Consider the following 18832-nt stretch of genomic DNA (forward strand, 5'->3'; position numbering starts at 1 on the left):
TAATAGAAACAGAAGAATCAGAGATGTTCTTTGGCCAACTTTCAGGTGATATTTGTGCTTTTTGTGTGTGCGTGCACAGATGCACAAAGAAAGCGATGCAATTGCTCGAACATTTGTGTAGTACGTGGTTCTGGTTGGTAGAGAAGCTTTTGTGCTAAATTTGGTAATGAATGCTTACTTAAAAGCAGGTATGTTTTACAGTTTCCCCTGTATGAAAGTGGACATTTCTCAGGATAGCAGAGCAAGTGCAAATGCAGTAATGCAATACAGTATACATAACTTCCAGGTGCAGCTTCTAGACTGAAATGAGCAGTCTCAAATATGATTTTAACATCAGTCTACTCTGGTTGACATCACCTGAGTTAAATCAAGTACTGAAGTTGTTTGAAGTTACATGCAGATGTTGCTGTCTGGGCATTCCATTTTGCACCGAAATGCCCTGCGCTCTTGGTGTCTTGCTTTACACTCCCCTACTTGATTTCTCTCTCCAGCATAGCAGCGGTGGGGTGAAGTAATGTCTCTGAGGAAAGCTGGAAATGCTGGGCCGTGCTAAGTTGTGGAATGATGGAGAAGATGCTGACAGGTAAAACCTGCAGCCAGCTCAAGTCGCAGAACTGTAGGGATTGGAAAGGACGATGGAACTGGAGAACATAAAGTCCAGTCTCCTTGTGAAAGCAGGTTCTCTTGGTAGCTGCTGTGGTGGTTGCAGTCAGGAGTTGCTGTGTTGGTGGCAGGTTATACAGAGGAGCTAATACGGAGGTATTCATGCTTGTAGGAATTTGTTACGTTACATCCTCTTACACTCCTAACTGGTGTTTCAGTTTGTGCTTAAAAGAAGAAGGAGAATACTAAACAGCCTCTTCTGTGCAGAATTGATGAGAAAAAGGTGGCTGGCGAGTGTTTTCAAAGGTACTTATGTTTATTGCAAACTAGTTCCGAAATCTAGTGTGTCTGAGATCTTAGGGTCATAGAATCATGGAATCATAGAATGGCCTGGGTTGAAAAGGACCACAGTGATCATGTTTCAACCCCCTGCTACGTGCAGGGTCGCCAACCACCAGCCCAGGCTGCCCAGAGCCACATCCAGCCCGGCCTTGAATGCCTCCAGGGATGGGGCATCCACAGCCTCCTTGGGCAACCAGTTCCAGTGCGTCACCACCCTCTGGGTGAAAAACTTCTTCCTAATATCTAACCTAAACCTCCCCTGTCTTTGTTTAAAAACATTCCCCCTTGTCCTGTCCCTATCCAAATAGAGAATAGTGGTATCCAAACAGGATAGAGGTATATAGCAATTCTGTGAAAGTAAATCTCCTCTGTTCCTAAAAATCAAAACTTTGTGTAGGTGTCTCCAATTCAGTTGAACTTGTGGAGGTGTTTTTTATGATAGTATTGCTATGCTTCCAAAAGAAACAATGTTTCTTTGGCAGTTGTAAAATTTAGTATTGTTTCCTGCAGTTAGATGCGAACCTCTCTTTTTTTTTTTTTTTTTATAAAATTGAAATTATTGACAAAACAATCTAAATATTGTACTGAATTTATTTTTAGTGAAACCTTATTGTCTTTCTCCAAAGTGGCAACACCAGAATTGTTTAAATATTTTGTTGTTGTTGTTACCAGGAGATTTAACAGCTGGGCACAAACAGTAGGGACCCTGAAACTGCTCAGTTCTTTAAAGGCTAGCGGTTAACTTGAGCCACAGATGTTACTATTTAGTTTTGGTGTGTAAGCAAGGTCATTTTGAGGATGAAAGCAAAGCCATCTGGATTCTGGGTGGGAAAAATCAGTTAAGAGGAATAAGAAACTTTTTTTGTTACTTACTGTAGGGTGAGTTACCTTCAGGTATGTGAATTTTCTTCTCATATTCAGTGTGCAAAGTGTCTGTGTGTGCATACTCGGAGAACTGTGTGTTGCAGGAACAGCTTAAACGTTGCAATAAGTAGCAGGGTTGTTCCCTTGTTGGTCGCTTCTTTGTATTCAACTGGTGTAATAAAGCAGACCTCCTAGGTACAGATCAACATGTAACAAAAAAACGAAATCCAGAGAGCTTTCACTTTCTGAAAGTTTGAATGTGATAAAGATGGCGCTGAGAAGAAAAATATATGTGTGTGTGTGTGTGTATAGACATACATGATTTAGCATGAAAATATAGGAAAGGTGATAGCGTGCATTTTGCCTGGTGCTCTCCTTTGTTTCTGGTTGATCTGGTCTCATTTAAAGCCCCCCAGAAGGCATTTGCAACTGGTTATGTTTCTTATCCATAGGCATGTAATTTTTATGCTGGCTCAAAACAAAGGTGATGTACAGTTCTTCAGATTCAATGATAACACTTGACAGAAGTATGTAAAATACCCACCTGCTGCATTCTTCTCAGCATGACCCATTGTCCCCCAGTTTTGCCTACAGCTTTTTGCTGCTGTGTATTTTGGAAGCAGTCGCTCCCTTCCTGTGCAGTCACGCAATTATTTGTGCGAGTGCTCAACCGCTAAGCACGAGCTCCCTTTGCAATAGGATCGCCTGTAATTGCTCTCTTTGTGCCTGCTGAAAGCTGGCTCTGTGTGGGGATGTGTGTTTACGTGGTCATGGCTGTATTCCTGACTGTCTGTCCCATGGCATCGGCTACACTGAGCTCATTACTTCTGTGTCCATGTGTTCTTCATCGCACTTGGCTCTGAGCTGTGTCCAGGCCATATGTCCTGCTCCTCTGATCTCGGATTTTTTTGTTTTGTTTTAAGTTTGGAGTGTTTGAAACAGACTATGTGAGTATGCTTCAGAGCTGGAGAGGCTTTGGATGCCCACTGTAGTTCGCGTCTGTGCCTGGTTGAATCTGCCTGTTGTCCAGCTCTGCTCTCCTGCTCAGTCTGGCTTTCCCTCTGATAGAGTTGCAGTGTTGTCATGTATGGGCTGTGGCATGAGAGACACAGAGCAGCCCTGTAGAATTTAGTATTACTCTCTGGCAGCCCAAAGGGCCAGCCATACTCTGGGGTGCATCAGGCCTAGCACTGCCACTGGCTGAGGGGTGGGGTTGTCCTGCTCTGTGCTGTGTGGCTGCGTCTCCAGCACTGGGTGCAGTTCTGGGTGCCGTCAAACAAGAAGGACCAAAGAGCCAAAGGAGGCCTGCAAAGATGGGAAAGGGTTTAGAGGAGAAGATGTATGAGGAGCAGCTGAGGTCCCTTGGTTTGCTTAGCCCAGAGCAGAGGAGCTGAGGGGAGGCCTGATGGCGGCTGCAGCTCCTTGCATGGAGTGGAGGAGCAGCGCTGAGCTCTGCTGTGTGTGACAGTGACAGGGCCCGAGGGAACGGCATGGAGCTGTCAGGGAGGGCAGCTGGGGGTGAGGGACAGGGTCTGCAGCACAGGGTGCTGGGCATGGAACGGGCTGCATGGGGCAGTGGGCACAGCCCTGAACTGCTGGAGCTCAAGAAGAGTTGGGACAACGCTCTCAGCCATAGGATTTTAGTTTTTGGATTGTGCTGTGTGGAGCCGGGGGTTGGATTCTGTGATCCTTGTGGGTCCTGCCCAAATTGGGATATTCTGTGACTGTGTGTTGAATGCCCTGTGGAATGGCATGAGGATACACTGATTGAGTAGAAAGCCTGTTGAGAAGTTGCTAACAACGTGCATGGGGTGGAGGTGGAGATGTAGTACTTGTTGCATTCTTGCAGGGATTTTGGGAACAGCTCATGGACTGAAGGATTCCTAAAACAGCGTTCAAGAAAGCTGCTTGGGGCAGCCACACTTTGGTCCTTCACATAGAACAGGTTAGATGTGTGCAGGAGGCACGGGTGAAAGCAACAGGGTTTGCCACTGTAGACATCCCTCCCCGCACACTGCTGCACCTCATCCACTCCTACAGATCTCCCCCCTGGTGGGTGGGGGCTGGCTGCTTGGGGGCATACAGCCCTGTGCCTGGAGTGCTTCTGATGATTCTAAGGGCCTGTGGTCAGCATGCACAGTTTAGGCAGGTATTTTTTTCCTCTCAGATTTTAAGGCATATTTTACAGTGCATAAAGTGGTTATGGACACCGTCTTGAACCTGTTTAGTTCTCTAGCATAATTAATTACTTTTTTCTACCTCACTTAACAGCCTTGCATGAATTAAACTTGTATACAAAAATACACTTTTTTTTCCCCCTAAGATTCAGACAAGGGTGTCATTTAAATAATGTCTTACGTAGTTTCAATTTCTTTAAATTACATTTACTGACATAGATCTTCTCTGTCATGTCTTTCCTAAAACTTCATTTCATGGTTGATTCTTTTTGAAAACAAAGAGAAAGCGTACTGGTCCTCTGAAATCTTACCTTGATATTTTCAAATGTTACTCTGAAGGGTGAACCATTTTCTCCAGCTTAAAATATTAAGCCAGCATTGCTTCAGCTTGCTTTGCAAGGCTTAAATATATCTGCAATTATGTAAGTTTCAGTTGTGTGATATTTCATGGGCATCTATTTAAACATACAACTGTTATTTTTAGTTGAAATATAGACTATATAAAGACTTAAAAGATGTGGGATCAGCCTTGGCAGCAATGGCCTTTGAACCAACAGCAGTGGATGCAGTCATTTCAGCACCAGCAAGATCCAAGTAAGTATAGAGAAAGCTTTGGGGAATAAATTATTTTTATGCTGTAATTTATATTTTTGAATCTTTGTTACAGAGCATGACTGAAAGATGCTTTTTTAATCTGCTTTCAAGATAATATATTTATGTTGCTTTTCTGAACGACTAGAAAGAACAGCGTTCAAACATTCCAAGGGTTTTGATGTCTTTAGTACTTAATGTGCAAAATACAGGCAAACTGAATAATCCTGGACAAATTATACCAGCATTATACCAGTCATACAGATATACATCTGGGCCTTGCATACTTTCACAGTATCCCTTTCAGTTCTTCAGCCACACTAAATCATGACAGATCTTTTTGTTTGAGAAATTGCCCTTTTGTCCATTGCCTCTGTGGCTGAAGTATTCATGCAAATGTATCCACAAAAAAAAAAGTGTCGCTTTAAAATTAGTAAGGTACTTGTTTTAGGTTACAGCAGTGGTGATCATGATCTGTTGTTTGGATTCCTCCCACCCCCATCCCATTAAAAAAAAGAAAACAAAACAAAACTACATTTTAAATAATAGAACATGAATTTGTTTAAATTGAGTGTGAGGTGACAGCAATTAAATGTATCTGGAGAAATGCAGCAATGGATATGAAAATACTCAATGTACTTGAAGACTGACTGGTTTAACAGTGTTTTTTGTCACTTACGTTTCTGCATCTTCACAAGAGAGATCTCTTGACTTGATGAGAAGACAGAATGCTGTCTTCAGACAAAAGTGCCATTTGTTTAACTGCTGGTAGGAGAGACAGCAAAGAAAGAAGGGGGAGAGGACTGTAATGTAAAATAGCATTCTGAAAGCGTTACATAAGAAATATACATTGCAGAATGTATAGAATATATCAGTACTTAGAATACTTGAATCCTTATGCATTTAGAATTAAGGCTATATACATTTCTTTCTGACATCAGTATTATTTCACTTGTGGGAAAAAAAACAAAAACAAAAACAAAACTGTTACTACCACCTACTCAGTGTTAATGAGAACGTAAAATTTGCCTTATTGTATTTTGATTGCATGCAGGGAAACTTCTTCAGCAAGTATGTCCATTCTGACACTTATTTTGTTTTACTGTACCCTGTAAATTAAGTTTTAATGGTGCTCAGGGGACTTGCTGAAGGTAAACATAACCAGCATCTCTCGAACAATGGCAGGTGTAATTGAGACACAGCGTTACATTTAAAAGATGTGAATACTAACCTTCTGAACTTCCTCTGTTCATTTTAGGCCAAATTGACTGGGCTGCCTTAGCTCAAGCATGGATTGCTCAGCGGGAAGCCTCAGGGCAACAAAGTGTAGTGGAACAACAAGGAATGATGCCAAATGGACAGGATATTTCAGGAATAGAGTCTGGTTCAAACAATCATAATAATTTTCAGGGGGATCCCAACTTCAACAGAATGTGGCAGCCAGGTTTGCTATATTTCCCATTTGTTTCTTCATTCTTCGTGTGATGAAATTTTATCTTTGTCAGGCATTTTTGTGCGTGAATATGCCCTGTCTCTCAGATATCAGCACCACCACTAGCATCATCTAATTTACTGAGTATCGTAGCTGCTGCTTCTCAGTCTTCAAAAGAGAGATGGACATAATTTTGTGTGCAAAATGTTTTTATTTTGTTTTATATATCAGATTGTCATGCATTTTTTTTCAGTTATTTCAAAAGTACAGTTGATTAAAAATTTCCGGTAACGTTGGTTATGTTGAGCTCCTTAGCACTTCTTCAAAACTGTCATTTTGGCTCACTTGTTAAAAAAAATCTCCATAAAACAATAGCGAGTATTGGGTATTTTCAGCTAAGACTTTTTCTTGAGGTTGTGTTCTGAAAATTACCTGAAGGGTTTTTTAATATCTCCACAGTATAATATAATTGGAAACTTCTGAACAGTGCAGTTTGGAAGCCTGCATACATATTTTCTCAGTGGAAACTTCATTTTGTACTTAATTGAGTTAATAATTGAAACAGACAAACCTGAATAGTCACAGCCAAAACTGAAATTGTTAGGAAGAGCAGGGTTTAGTAGAATTAGACTTAAAATGTCATTGGCAGTTCTTATGTGCCCATAACAAAAGGGAGGCAGACATCAGGTTTCACTTAAGTTGAACCCCTCTACTCTGGGCTACATATTATAGTAATTCTAACTTCACAATGTGATGGTAGAGTATGTTCTAGCTATATTCCTGTTTCTGTGTCAGTTTTGGATCCAAAAGTTTGGGTTTTTTTTTTTTTTTTTTTTTTGCATATTACTTAGAAAGGGACAAAATGGCAGTTTGAAAGCCAACTGTGTAACTAGCATTATGTGTCATAGTTGCCATGCACCAGGATGTACTAGAAAATACAGTCTGTGAGTAGCTTTATAGTGAATATAATTTTTAAACTGATTTCCTAAGAAAATAAAGCTTATAGCCACGCAAGCTATCAATTCCTCAAAACCTCCGAATCTTGCAGGGGTCCCAGCATATGCTATGGCCATAAGCCTTCAAACTGAAATTAGTCAGTTGTGACTGCAGTTGGAAGGCTTAGGGTGGTAGATTCTACATGCTAGGTGTAGGAGAATCCGGGGAGCCATTCATTATCAAGACGCGTGATCTTAGCAGGATTTGGTAGTTTTGCTGCTCGTATGTACTTCCACAGTAGGTTTTTCTGGGCCTATTATGCAAAGGAATCAAATAGCTCATTACTTTGAAGGCTGAAATGACGCAAAAGTTGAAAAGTAAGAGCAGTTCTTTTAATAGTTGACACAGTTTGTAAGTGCGAGGGTGTAGTTGATATTACTGGAAATCTACAGAAATTCACAGTTTCTTCCCTCCCGCCTCCACACGTACATGTTCTGGTTCATCTACAGCTGTTTGTTTTTCCTTCACTTAGTTAAAGAAATTATCAAGACAATATAATACAGGCTATAGATTGATTATTTTCATCACAACTTTATCTTCTGCGTTGCTTTGAGGAAACTTCTGATAAGTAAAAGAACACAGAGATTTGTGACTGATGCAAATCTTATTAACTTGTTATCAAATTGTATTCTAAATCCTAAACAGAATGGGGAATGCCTCACCAACCCCCTCACCCTCCTCCAGATCAGCAGTGGATGGCTCCAACCACAGGTCAAATGGAAATTGTTCCTCCATCTGAAGACAGCAACAGTCAGGACAGTGGGGAGTTTGCATCTGACAACAGGCATATATTTAACCAGAACAATCACAACTTTGGGGCACCTCCCGATAACTTTGCAATGGGGCCAGTGAACCAGTTTGACTATCAGGTGAAACATATTTGTTGCTTTTATATTGTAGACGTGCAGAGTCCCTTCCGTGGATGTGTTCCTCTAATATCATCTAGCGGCGACTTTCATTCTTCAGTTCTACAAACTACAACAGAATCTGTTATCTGCTAAGATAGGTTTTTTTTTGTTGTTGTTGATGCCAAATAATTCACAGAAAAAGACTTTAGTTTTCCTCTTCTATTGAGGCCCAAGATGGTTTTTTTTTTTTTCTAGACTAATAATGAGAAGTTGACTACAGTATTAAAATGGATCACTGTTTTCCAGCATATGAACTAACACTGAGGTGGTGCTTTGTTTGTTTTCCTATTTAAAAAAAAAAAAAAAAAAAAAAAAAAAAGCCAAAGTATTTACTTAAATATGCTAGATAATGTACCATGGGGAACAGTCTTGTATTTGCAGGGAGATAGACTGGGTGATCCATTGATCTTTTCCATATCTACTGTGATTCTTTGAATAAACAATGGTATTGCTTAAAAATCCACATCCAGTTTTTTCATGGTTCTGGCATGTAAATTGTGTAGTGTAATAAAATTGTAGGTGGTATTAGCACTAATAATAGAAGGGGCATGCACTAATAATAGAAGGGGCATTGGACAAATCTTTAAACACAGAGCTTTTGGATCTTTCCCCACATTTCAGTACTTATCTCAGAACTTCTGGTACAAAGGACAGATGTTTCAAAAAGTATAGTTTAGTTTACCTTTTGTTCCTGAACAAACCCAAGGGAAGACTGGCGGAAACGTTTCTGGCTTTTGGTCTGCTTTTTTCTATGATTCATTATTTGTGTAGAGCAGTACTGATGGGAAGTGAACCATTCACTTTCAAATACACCAGGTTATAATAATTCCATCTGTCAACTATGCCAACTACTATGAGAATAAATCTTAAAATAGTATTTAGAGAATCTAAAAAACTCACAGGAAACTTGTTTTGCAGAGAACAGCGCAGGACTGCTCAACCTCAAATTGTAGTAGAAGAATTCTTCTACTGCTATGGACTTACACAGTCAACAGAATATAATAATAATTTTAAGAAAATGATACGGTAGCTTTCTTCCTAAACGCTGCCCTCTTAAATAGCTTCATTAGGCTTTTGTGGGTACCAAATACTTCCGAAACAAAAAAGGAAGTGACAAAGAATCCCATTCATTTATGTCTCAGAACTTGTTACTTTTGGATTGTATACAGCTTGCTCAGAATCCAGGATCTGTACTAAATGCTTATATACGTGCATTTAATATTTTAATCTGCCATACTGATAACATCTGTGAATGATTACTGGAAAAACAGTGCAAAATTATTTTGTAATAAAAACTTGAGCTTTTCATTTTTGTCCTCAGGTTGTAAGTACAGAGATACACTCATAGCACAGCTAGAGTTTTAAACTGCATGCTCTGATGATAAGTTCGCAAGGAACTGCTGGAGAAAAGTGGTTAGGCTATTATAGGGCTTAATGTTTAATACAATACGAAAGGAGATTGAATGAAGTCTTTTCAACTTCACTAGTATACTTTCTAAACCCCAGTTTACTTTTTAAATACTTAAGAAAAACGTGTTTGTTGGGGTCCACAGAAAAAGAGATGGAAAGATCTTGTAGCCTAGCAGTGGTGCTTGCAATCCCACTTGCATGGATTTCTGTAGACCAGCTTGCGCACGTATACTGTATTCAATGTGAGGAAAAATAAACTGCATTACTCTTTCAGCATGGGGCTGCTTTTGGTCCACCCCAAGGTGGATTTCATCCACCTTATTGGCAGCCAGGACCGCCAGGGCCACCAGGTCCACCAGCACCTTCTGCACCTCCTCAGAATCGAAGGGAAAGGCCCTCGTTCAGAGACCGACAGCGTTCGCCTATCGCGATGCCAGTGAAGCAGGAGCCTCCACAGATTGGTACATGTTAACCACTCCTTAATGAACAGCATAAGAACTGTGTTAGAAAAAGATCTTTTCAAAATTTGAAGACTTGTTTTATACTTAGTAAGGAAGGGAAAGAAAAAAGCTATTCTATTCTAAATGGTTTTTCCCCACAACCACTTGTGTGAGTTGTTTGGCTTGGGGTGGAGGATTTGCTTGTTTGTGAGGTTGTGGGTTTTTTGGTGTATTTTCTTCCTTTGTTGTTGGGGGGGAAGGTTTCTTTCAGCTTACAGAACTGTAAACTACAGAACTGTAAACCTCACTTATGTAGATGCTGTGAAGCGTAGAACTCTGCCTGCCTGGATTCGGGAGGGTCTGGAAAAGATGGAACGAGAGAAACAGAAAAAATTGGAAAAAGAGAGGATGGAGCAGCAACGCTCACAGATGTCTAAAAAGGAAAAAAAGGAAAACGATGAGGCTGAAGAAGGGGATGGCCCACGGTTGCCTCAGAAAAGCAAATTTGTAAGTAGAAAGGTTTGGTTTTTGTCAGGTTTGTATTTACTGAAAGTGTTAACTTTTTGATCTCCTCAAAAGAGAAATTTTGTATTTTGGGAACTTAATGCGGTCTTTGAAGGGCATTTGAATTCTAAGTAAGTAGTTGAACAAGTTCACATATCTGTATTTGGTAAATTGGGACCATTTAAGAAGCCTTGTATTGCACTTAGCCTGGCCATTATTTCAGTTGTTTGCAGTTCTGAGCACCTGTCTGATAGTGAACTGACACGCAAGTATTTACTTCTTGTGGAGTGAGAGGCGTGTGTGATCACTGCAAGAAAAGACAAATAATAGGGTTTTACTTTAGTAAACTTAGTAACTTTAATACAGATCTCAGTACAAAGGGAAATCAAATTATTTATCATAAGTAGAAGCTGATGAGCTTTAAATCTGGTTTTGTTTTGTTTTGTTTGTTTTTTCTTCTTCCTGAAATATATGATGCTTTGCTTGTAGGACAGTGATGAGGAAGATGAAGAAGCTGAAAACACAGAAGCTGTAAGTGTTGGGAAAATCAGCAGGAGTCCATCCCCTGTTCCTCAAGAGGAGCAAAGCGAACCAGAAATGACAGAAGAAGAAAAAGAGTATCAAATGGTACTAGTGATGGAATTCTTACCAGCATTGGTTGTTTGCTGGTATTATTTGGGCGTAACAAAGTAAAATACTTTTTCTCTGCCTGATATTCTTGCATCATACAGTGAAGCAGTGTTAAATCTGCGTGTCTTTAAAATGCTGTCTTTCTCACATAGACAGGATATAGGTTATAAAAATTTACTTACAGTAGGGAAAGAGTACAGTGAATATAGCCTTTACACTGATTGCTTTTAATTCTGTAATTTTCCTGAATTGGACACAGTCTTGAAAACTTTAAGTGATTAAATATATCTCTCTTAAATCTGTGCTTCAGTCACAGTTCACGACAAAGGGAACTTAAGAAATGTATCCTTACAAGAATTCTTCTACCAGTGACTGTTTCTCTGTCTGCAAAAATGTTGTGCAGTCGGTGTACAATCATGATTTCAAAGTACAACTGAAACCTTGTTAATGAGGGCCATGGATTCTAAAACAAACCAAGGAAACAACAACAAACAACATTTTATCAATGTGTTTAAATTATTGTAATTTGTTTTGTCTGCACATGGGCAGACTAAAGACCTTGAAGAACTAGCTACCAACATTTCGTCTTTTTATAGCAAATAAAGACTAATGAAGTCCTATGCAAGTGACTTCTGGTGGTGTCTGCAGGGTTGGAAGTCAGTGAGGCAGCATGCCAGACAGAAATACAGCTTATCTTTTTAGAAAGGATATATATGGGAGCAGTCTAAGTACAGTTCTGATTTAAATATTGATTTTTGCATCGTCTTTCACATTAGGAGCTGGTGCCCTGAATAAGTGTGTTTAATACACGTGGTTAGAATTTACCATCAAAATATAGACTGTTCTGAAAGTACTAGAGGTTTGGATCAAACTTAAACAATCTTAAACTTAAGTTTTTCAGTCATGAATAATAAGAAACGTGAAGGAAGTATTTTCATAGCCATCAAAAGTTCTGCGAGGTTTTTGTCCTATAATTTATTTTTAATTCCATTTTCTTCAGATGATGCTGACAAAAATGATGCTGACAGAGATTCTTTTAGATGTCACAAATGAAGAAATTTATTACGTGGCCAAAGATGTACACCGTAAAGCAACTAAAGGTATGCTGATTCTTTTTTTCAGTTTCTTCTGTGAATATTTTATATTTGCATGTCTAGAGAACATTGAACCTCCATAGCTGTTCCCCAAGAACAATTCCAGTATAATGCATCCGACTTGATAGAGTTCAAATCCAGTAGTCATATACTGTTGTCCTGTGCAGTGTATTGTGAGTTACTTCAGTTATTCCATTTCTTTCATACGATTCATTTATCTATTTAAAATGGTACCTGAGTGTCAATGGCTCTTCAGCTGTAGCTGTTTCTTAATGCTATCACTTTTACCTCGAGTTCTTAGCTGTTCAGAAGTGAAAAGAAACAAACTTTGAGTCCTCAATTAGTAATCCATTTGCTTTCATTATTAACATGCTACTGTACTTGCATAATGTATTTTTTAATGTAACTACTGAAGCTTGAAAATGATGTGCAGATGCTGTAACTTGGAAAGTGATTTACGAGTATATATTTGTTCTCTTTCTCTTCACTAATAATTTGCAGTTGTAAGTCTTCGTGGTCAGAAAATCTAGAACTGGTTTTAAATGGATGATACGTTTTTAATGTTTCTTCTCTCCCTCCAAAGAACAGCAATAGTAGTAGATTTAACAATACCATAGACTCATGACTATGAAATCGTGGCTATTTGTGTTAACATGTTGTTCCTGTTGTTGATGTGATACAAAGCTCCTGCAAAACAGCTGGCACAGTCCAGTGCACTGGCTTCTCTCACTGGACTCGGTAAGTGCGTTCCTTATTTTTGAAAGGGCTTGAGGGAGGGGTTTCACTCTTGCCTTGCATTTCTAGAAACTGCATTTTGATACTAGATTTTAATTGTCTGAGAGTATGGGTTGCTTTCCAGTAACTTTATCAGCACCTCTGTTTATTCCACAGGTGATCCTAGGATAGGTTTTGGAGTAAAGGCCTAGTCAGTGTGAGTTAGTGTGTGGGAATCTTGCTCTGATTTTGAAAAACATGTGAAAACATTACATGAATTTGCTTTCAAAATATGATTGTTTCAAGAACGTGCTGAACTCTTCAGAGAGGGGAATACTGTTTTATTTTCTTTCTTGTTTTGATCCATCCGAACAACAAGGGAGAATAGGGAGAACAGTAATAATCATACACGTGTTACTGATGTTGGAATTTTTATTCAATTGGAAAGCTATGTAAGCACAGAGGCTCCCATATCATGTATTGCCAGAATCAGTGCAGGAAAAAGAAATTCCATCTTGAGATGTAACAGCAAAAGATCTTTCCCAACATGCTTTTTATCATCTAAAACGTATTATGCTGGTGTATTGATCAGTTATGTGCTTGTTACATGGAATTTTGATGAATTTGACTAATTGTTATAATCATGAATGTTCAAACGTAATAACCTCAAGCTGAAAAGTGGTAAAATATCTCCACATCACATGTTTAAATTGACTTTATATTTCTTATCAGCCCAGTAATTATTAATACCTCAGAGGGAGAAGAAAGTCCATTTCTGTTCTGTCTGTGTGTCTGTCGAAGTGCAGTGCTGTGTAAATCAGCATAGAAAAATTTCATACAACATTCAGAATTTCTGTAGCTTTGGACTGTGGAGGAGGCTGGAGTCACTTCTGTGTTTTCTTCTGGGAAAGATCCCAGGCATTTCACTCTTTCCCATCCAGTTGCTGATGGAAAGGAAGGCAATGTTCTGATCTTCACAGAGAGGTTTTTTGCCCTTCCATACAGTGGAAAAAGTATTGTGGTCACAGTGGGTGCGTGATGAAAATAGACGAGGTGTTCCAGAAGGAGTAGAACCGGACAGTAAGCATCAATGCAGATATGGGGGCATTGATCACATCAGTCAAACACCACTGGCACTTAACAGAATAAAGTAACTTCTGCAGAGAGGAGGAAGTGAAGGAAGGGCAATGTTACTCTCATCTTTGCCCAAAGAAATATTAAGAATGAAGCCTAATCTTTCCTCGTGATAGACTGGACTTTATGCACGCAGGTGGACTGGGTGGTTATGGATCAGGAGACAGCGAAGATGAGAGGAGTGACAGAGGCTCTGAATCATCTGATACTGATGATGAGGAACTGCGACACAGGATCAGGCAAAAACAGGAAGCATTTTGGAGAAAAGAGAGAGAACAGCAGCTATTACTAGAAAAACAGCTAGAAGGTAAATAACATCATGTCTTCTCATCATACTTGATGTGTAGGAGAGAAAATGCATTTTTAAGCAAAATAAAAGAAGCCTAATTTACAAATAACGTTCTTTAATTAAAATGTATTAACAAAAGAGACTTTTTTGAGCAATTTGATCAGAATTAGGCTTACTTTCATACCAAAAAGCCCCCTTCTAGTGCTTCCCATATGAACTCTGACCTCAGTGAAAAAAAGATTACAGATGCATGCTATGGATATTATATACTGCATAAATAATAGTATCTCTTTATAAAATGCATATGTGGGTATTTATTTACACAAACATACACTTAAATCTTTTGGAATCTCATTTGTGACTGGGGGATAAATTTTACTGCTCTGCACAAGTCTGTGTTTATATAACCTTAGTATTTTTAATAAACGTAATTCTTAATGTAAACTTAAAGCTAAATGAAGCACATTTAACTTGCTCCCCGAAACTTGCTTTTGTACTACATAAGTTTGTGCAGTGTGTCTTTTGCAATGGACAGTTGTAGGCTACAGTTCTTTGAACAGTATTCTTTGTTGTAATTATGATTTGTGTCCATATGCCACGTCCTCATAACAAGATTTTTGGACCCAGTACTGGGAACAGATCAGTGAACCCAGTCGGTTCAGATTTAGCCTCTGAGAAGATGGCAGGGTTGATTTTTAATAAGCAAATAAATCTGTGATTTACTTCTGCTCTTCCTTGTAAGGCAAAGCTTATCCTTAAAAGCGTAGGCTTATACTTTAAAAGAGTATCACAGTCACCTTGCACTGCTGAACAAGCAATCTAGAGAGACAGACAGATACAGTGGTAGGAAATCCACGTAATTCATGGTCTAATTTTAGTTGGAGGAAAAAAAATGTGCTATTGTGATAATTTGGCTTTTTTTTTTTTTAATTTAATATGGATGATTTCATCCTTTTACTACTTATTTTAAAAGCCTAGAACTAGACATGGATCTCTGTGTTAGCTAAACATTTGGTTTCCTTAATGTTCCTGTCTCTCTCTGCGTGTCGTAAGATTTGTGCATAAAAGGAGTATGGGGTGTGACTGAGTTGTGGTCTGTGACCTCTGCCTACCTACTCAAGATGCCAGGTCAGACACACCTGTGTTGTGCTGTTTACAGAAATCTAAATCTAGAATGAAAAACTGATTCTGTTAAGTCCAAATAGTGAAGTCAGGGTCCCATTTGTACATTTGTAGAGGCCTTTAGAAAAGACACCTTTTTAGCATACGCTGTAGCATCTCCTATGCTACATAGCTCCTAAGCTATGCTGGTTTTTGCTGCCTGTATTGCTTATTATCTTCAGGGACCAGATGGATTTGTTTTCTGGGTTATATTTGACCATGAGTTGCTATTTGTAGTACTCTGTATTTCTGGATGCAGTTTTACTCCCTGAATTAATTATGGAACTTATGGCACACATCAAAAGCCATTTTTTTGGCTAAGATATGTGTGTATTTTTTTTTTTTTTTTTTTTTTTTTTTTTTGTGGACTCATTTAAAAATGAGGAGGGGTAGTGAACTTGGATGCTGAAGCAAAGACTCTATGTAGAACAGAAATAAGTAGAACTTCCTTAAAGTTGGAAACTTCTGGAAAATGTTCAGTCTGAATTTCTTCATGTGCTACATCGGAAATCTTGGCCTGTGTATTCGAGGCCAGGCTGGATGTGGCTCTGGTCTAGTGGTTGGGGACCCTGCTCACAGCAAGGGGTTGAAACTAGATGATCGTTGTGGTCCTTTTTGACCCAGGCCATTCTATGATTGCATATTTGCTAACTGTTAGGCTTACATATAATCACATCTGGTTTTAACTCCTTCTAAGAACATTGCCATCTGTCTGGTCTTTACTTCTTAGCTGAATCTTAAGTAGTTAATTGTCTACAAGTCCCTTTTTTGTATTGTTCCTCCCTTCCTTTGAATTCCTTGGCTAGGAAAATATAAAAACAAGGAAAAATGTAAGGAAAAATGTAAACTGCATGTACCAGTCAACACTTAGAACTGATCCTTCCCCTGATAAAGCCATAACCTGAATGTTTTCTTCCAAAAAAAAAACAAAACAAATCAGCCCAAGCAGATGTTACTATGGCAGGAAGTAGTTTCTGAAAGATAAGATCTTTTTGGTTAACGAGGCCCACGGAACATGCAGGCAGGTACAGCCGACACTGTTCTGAGATTCAGGAGCAATGCATGCACTATTTGGGAAATACACTTTCTTTAAACTAGCCAGTGATCGCTCAGCCCCACATGAACAGAACCGAAAGGGAGGTGCGAGGCTCAGGTATAGCTAGGGGAGTACTAGGTGAAGAAGACAAGGAGATTCTGGTATGTAGAATGGCTGCAGGAGGAAAATGTAGGTGTGTATAAATGGATTTGGGAGTTCTCGTGGCTGATGGTAGTTATTTGAGAACTTTGTTAACCATTGAAATGTTGAAGTGGCATCAAGTACTTCTGAAAGTTCATTTTTTCTTTTGTCTGTTTTTTTTAGAAGAAAGGCTACAAATTGATAAAGTTTCAAAGGAGATGAATGAATATATGAACAAAGAACAAAACAGCATTTTGACATCACAGGAGGCAAAAGAAATCGAAGCAGATTTGGTTCATGACAAGAAAAGATCTCCAAATGCAATCGCACCCGATATAGAACCCAAAAAAGAGGGTAAAGAAAAAGAGAGGACAGGAAGGAGCAGGTCAAGAACCTCTAGCAGCGGTAGCACTAGCAGCAATAGCAGAAGCAGTAGCAGTAGCAGCACTGTATCTAGTTCATCATATAGCACCAGCTCAGGTAGTAGTCGCAGTTCTTCGCGTTCTTCCTCTCCTAAAAGGAAGAAGAGGCACAGTCGCAGTAGGACACCTTCACACAAAGTGAGGCGCAGCAGAAGCAGGAGCTACTCTCACAGAAATAGAAGAGAGAGGAGTAGAAGCAGGGAAAAAATAAGGGAAAGGAGAAGATCCAGTAGAAATCAGAGCGCTGAGAGAGGGGAGAGGCGGAGAATTCAGAGCCCGTCTCAAGAGAGGAGCTGGGATAGACGTAGGAGTAGTAGCTCAAGAGACAGGAGAGTTGGCCGTGCCAGTCGCAGCAGGAGCAGGGACAGGCGCAAACCCGAAGACCAGCATAGAAGTTCTCCTGGAAATAGGCACAAACACAAAAGTGATGGTAAAGATCAAGAGAGGAAGAAAGAGCATGGTGGAACTGTAGACAAAGACAGAAAAAAGAACAGGGAAAGGGAGAGAGATCAGGAAAAAAGAAAAGATAAGCCTAAAAAGGAGGAAAAAGAAAGCAAGGCTGGTAATCACGATGACAATAGGTTGAAGAGGAAAAGAGACAGTGAAAGAATTTTCCCTCGCAGTGAGACAATATCTGTGAAAATAATAAGACAGGATTCCAGACCAGACAGCAAAAAAGTTACTACCAAAGATAGCAGGAAGCAGTCAGGCTCTGAATCTAGTGCAAGGAGTAGTTCTGAATCGCCAGGAAGCAGTAAGGAAAAGAAGGCTAAGAAATCAAAGCATATTCGGTCATGCTCCATGGAGAAATCTCAAAGGTCTGGTAAGAAGGCAAGCCGCAAACACAAGTCTAAGTCACGATCAAGGTAGTATACTTTTTAAGTATTTTGTCTGCTTTTTTATTTTTATTCTTTTTTTTTTTTTTGCTATTCGTCTTCATGTGTACGACATATGAACTTTTAAAATAAAGTATGGTATTTATTGAATTTTTGTAGGCAAAAGTAACTTTGGAAAATCTTTTAAAGCTATTAATTGTTAAGCCTAAAGTGTGTGTGGGTTTGGGGGTCTTTTATTTTTTCCAGTTAACTTTTCCCCCTTTTTTCCTCTATTTTTCAGATCAACAACTCCTCCTCGTCGTAAACGCTGAGGAATTAATGGCACCAGTGCTATGATGTTTAAAAATTCCATGAGTTATAAAAGGCTTGTCTCATTATAGAGGCACATTGTGGCTATGTAGGTGAAACCAGAACCCTTTTTTTAACGTGTAAATAGGTGTATTTTTTTCCAAATGCTGCTCTGAATTAAATACCTAATAGGATTTCTTTGTATTACATTTTTTCAAGAACGGTAGTGCTTAATAAGAATATAAAACACACCATTCTCTTTCAGCTGTAATGTTCTTAAAATTACTATTGAATGTACTGTGATGTCAATAAAGCTCTTTAGTTCTTTTTTTGTTTAAAGTTCTTGCACCTGGATTTTGTGTTAAATTGTAGAAAATACTTCAGAAAAAGGCAGCTTTTTTAGTATAACAAATTTTTAAAGTACTTGAGAAGAGACTTTTAACTTGTCACAGTATGTTATCCATGGATTCGATGAGATTCATCTGTTGGGTGGGGGATGTGGAAGAACAGAGTGTAGACATCTTCCTTTAGGTGTGCAATAGATTTTTAACATCCTTTTTATTTGGACTCTCGAGTAACATTTGCTGTGTGTGTAACATATGGGTCACTGTAATACGAGCGCTACTTAGACTGAGCCCCGCTAGGAATATGTGCAACGAACTGATGTTGTGTGACAGTGCTCTGGAACTCTATTCCTCACCCAGTTTCCAGAGAAAACTCTGTGGACGTTCAGGGACATGGCAGGAACGAGACTCAGCCTGCTAGATGTTGATGAAATATATTTATAAATGGCACTCTGTGCATTAGGAAACTGACAGTA

The 18832-nt window shown here is 39.2% G+C and overlaps 1 protein-coding gene across 2 annotated transcripts; it reads left to right on the plus strand.

Moving 5' to 3' along the window:
* Positions 1–4501: 4501 nt before the first annotated feature.
* On the plus strand, positions 4502–18035 carry PNISR (PNN interacting serine and arginine rich protein; the record flags this gene model as incomplete). 2 transcript variants are annotated; one of them, XM_079532791.1, is made up of 11 exons in its annotated part: positions 4502–4580; positions 5836–6021; positions 7651–7874; positions 9598–9784; positions 10080–10270; positions 10757–10894; positions 11898–11997; positions 12676–12729; positions 13976–14146; positions 16650–17754; positions 18005–18035. In XM_079532791.1, 11 exons carry the CDS (start codon positions 4502–4504, stop codon positions 18033–18035), a joined length of 2466 nt encoding a protein of 821 aa, XP_079388917.1. The 2 variants fall into 2 exon arrangements, with proteins under 2 accessions (XP_079388917.1, XP_079388918.1); XM_079532792.1 differs by lacking the exons at positions 12676–12729; positions 18005–18035 and having other exon boundaries at positions 16650–17758.
* Between the last annotated feature and the right edge of the window lie 797 nt (positions 18036–18832).

Source organism: Tetrao urogallus (genome assembly GCF_951394365.1).
Source record: "Tetrao urogallus genome assembly, chromosome: 2".
In the NCBI taxonomy this organism is placed as follows: Eukaryota; Metazoa; Chordata; class Aves; order Galliformes; family Phasianidae; genus Tetrao; species Tetrao urogallus.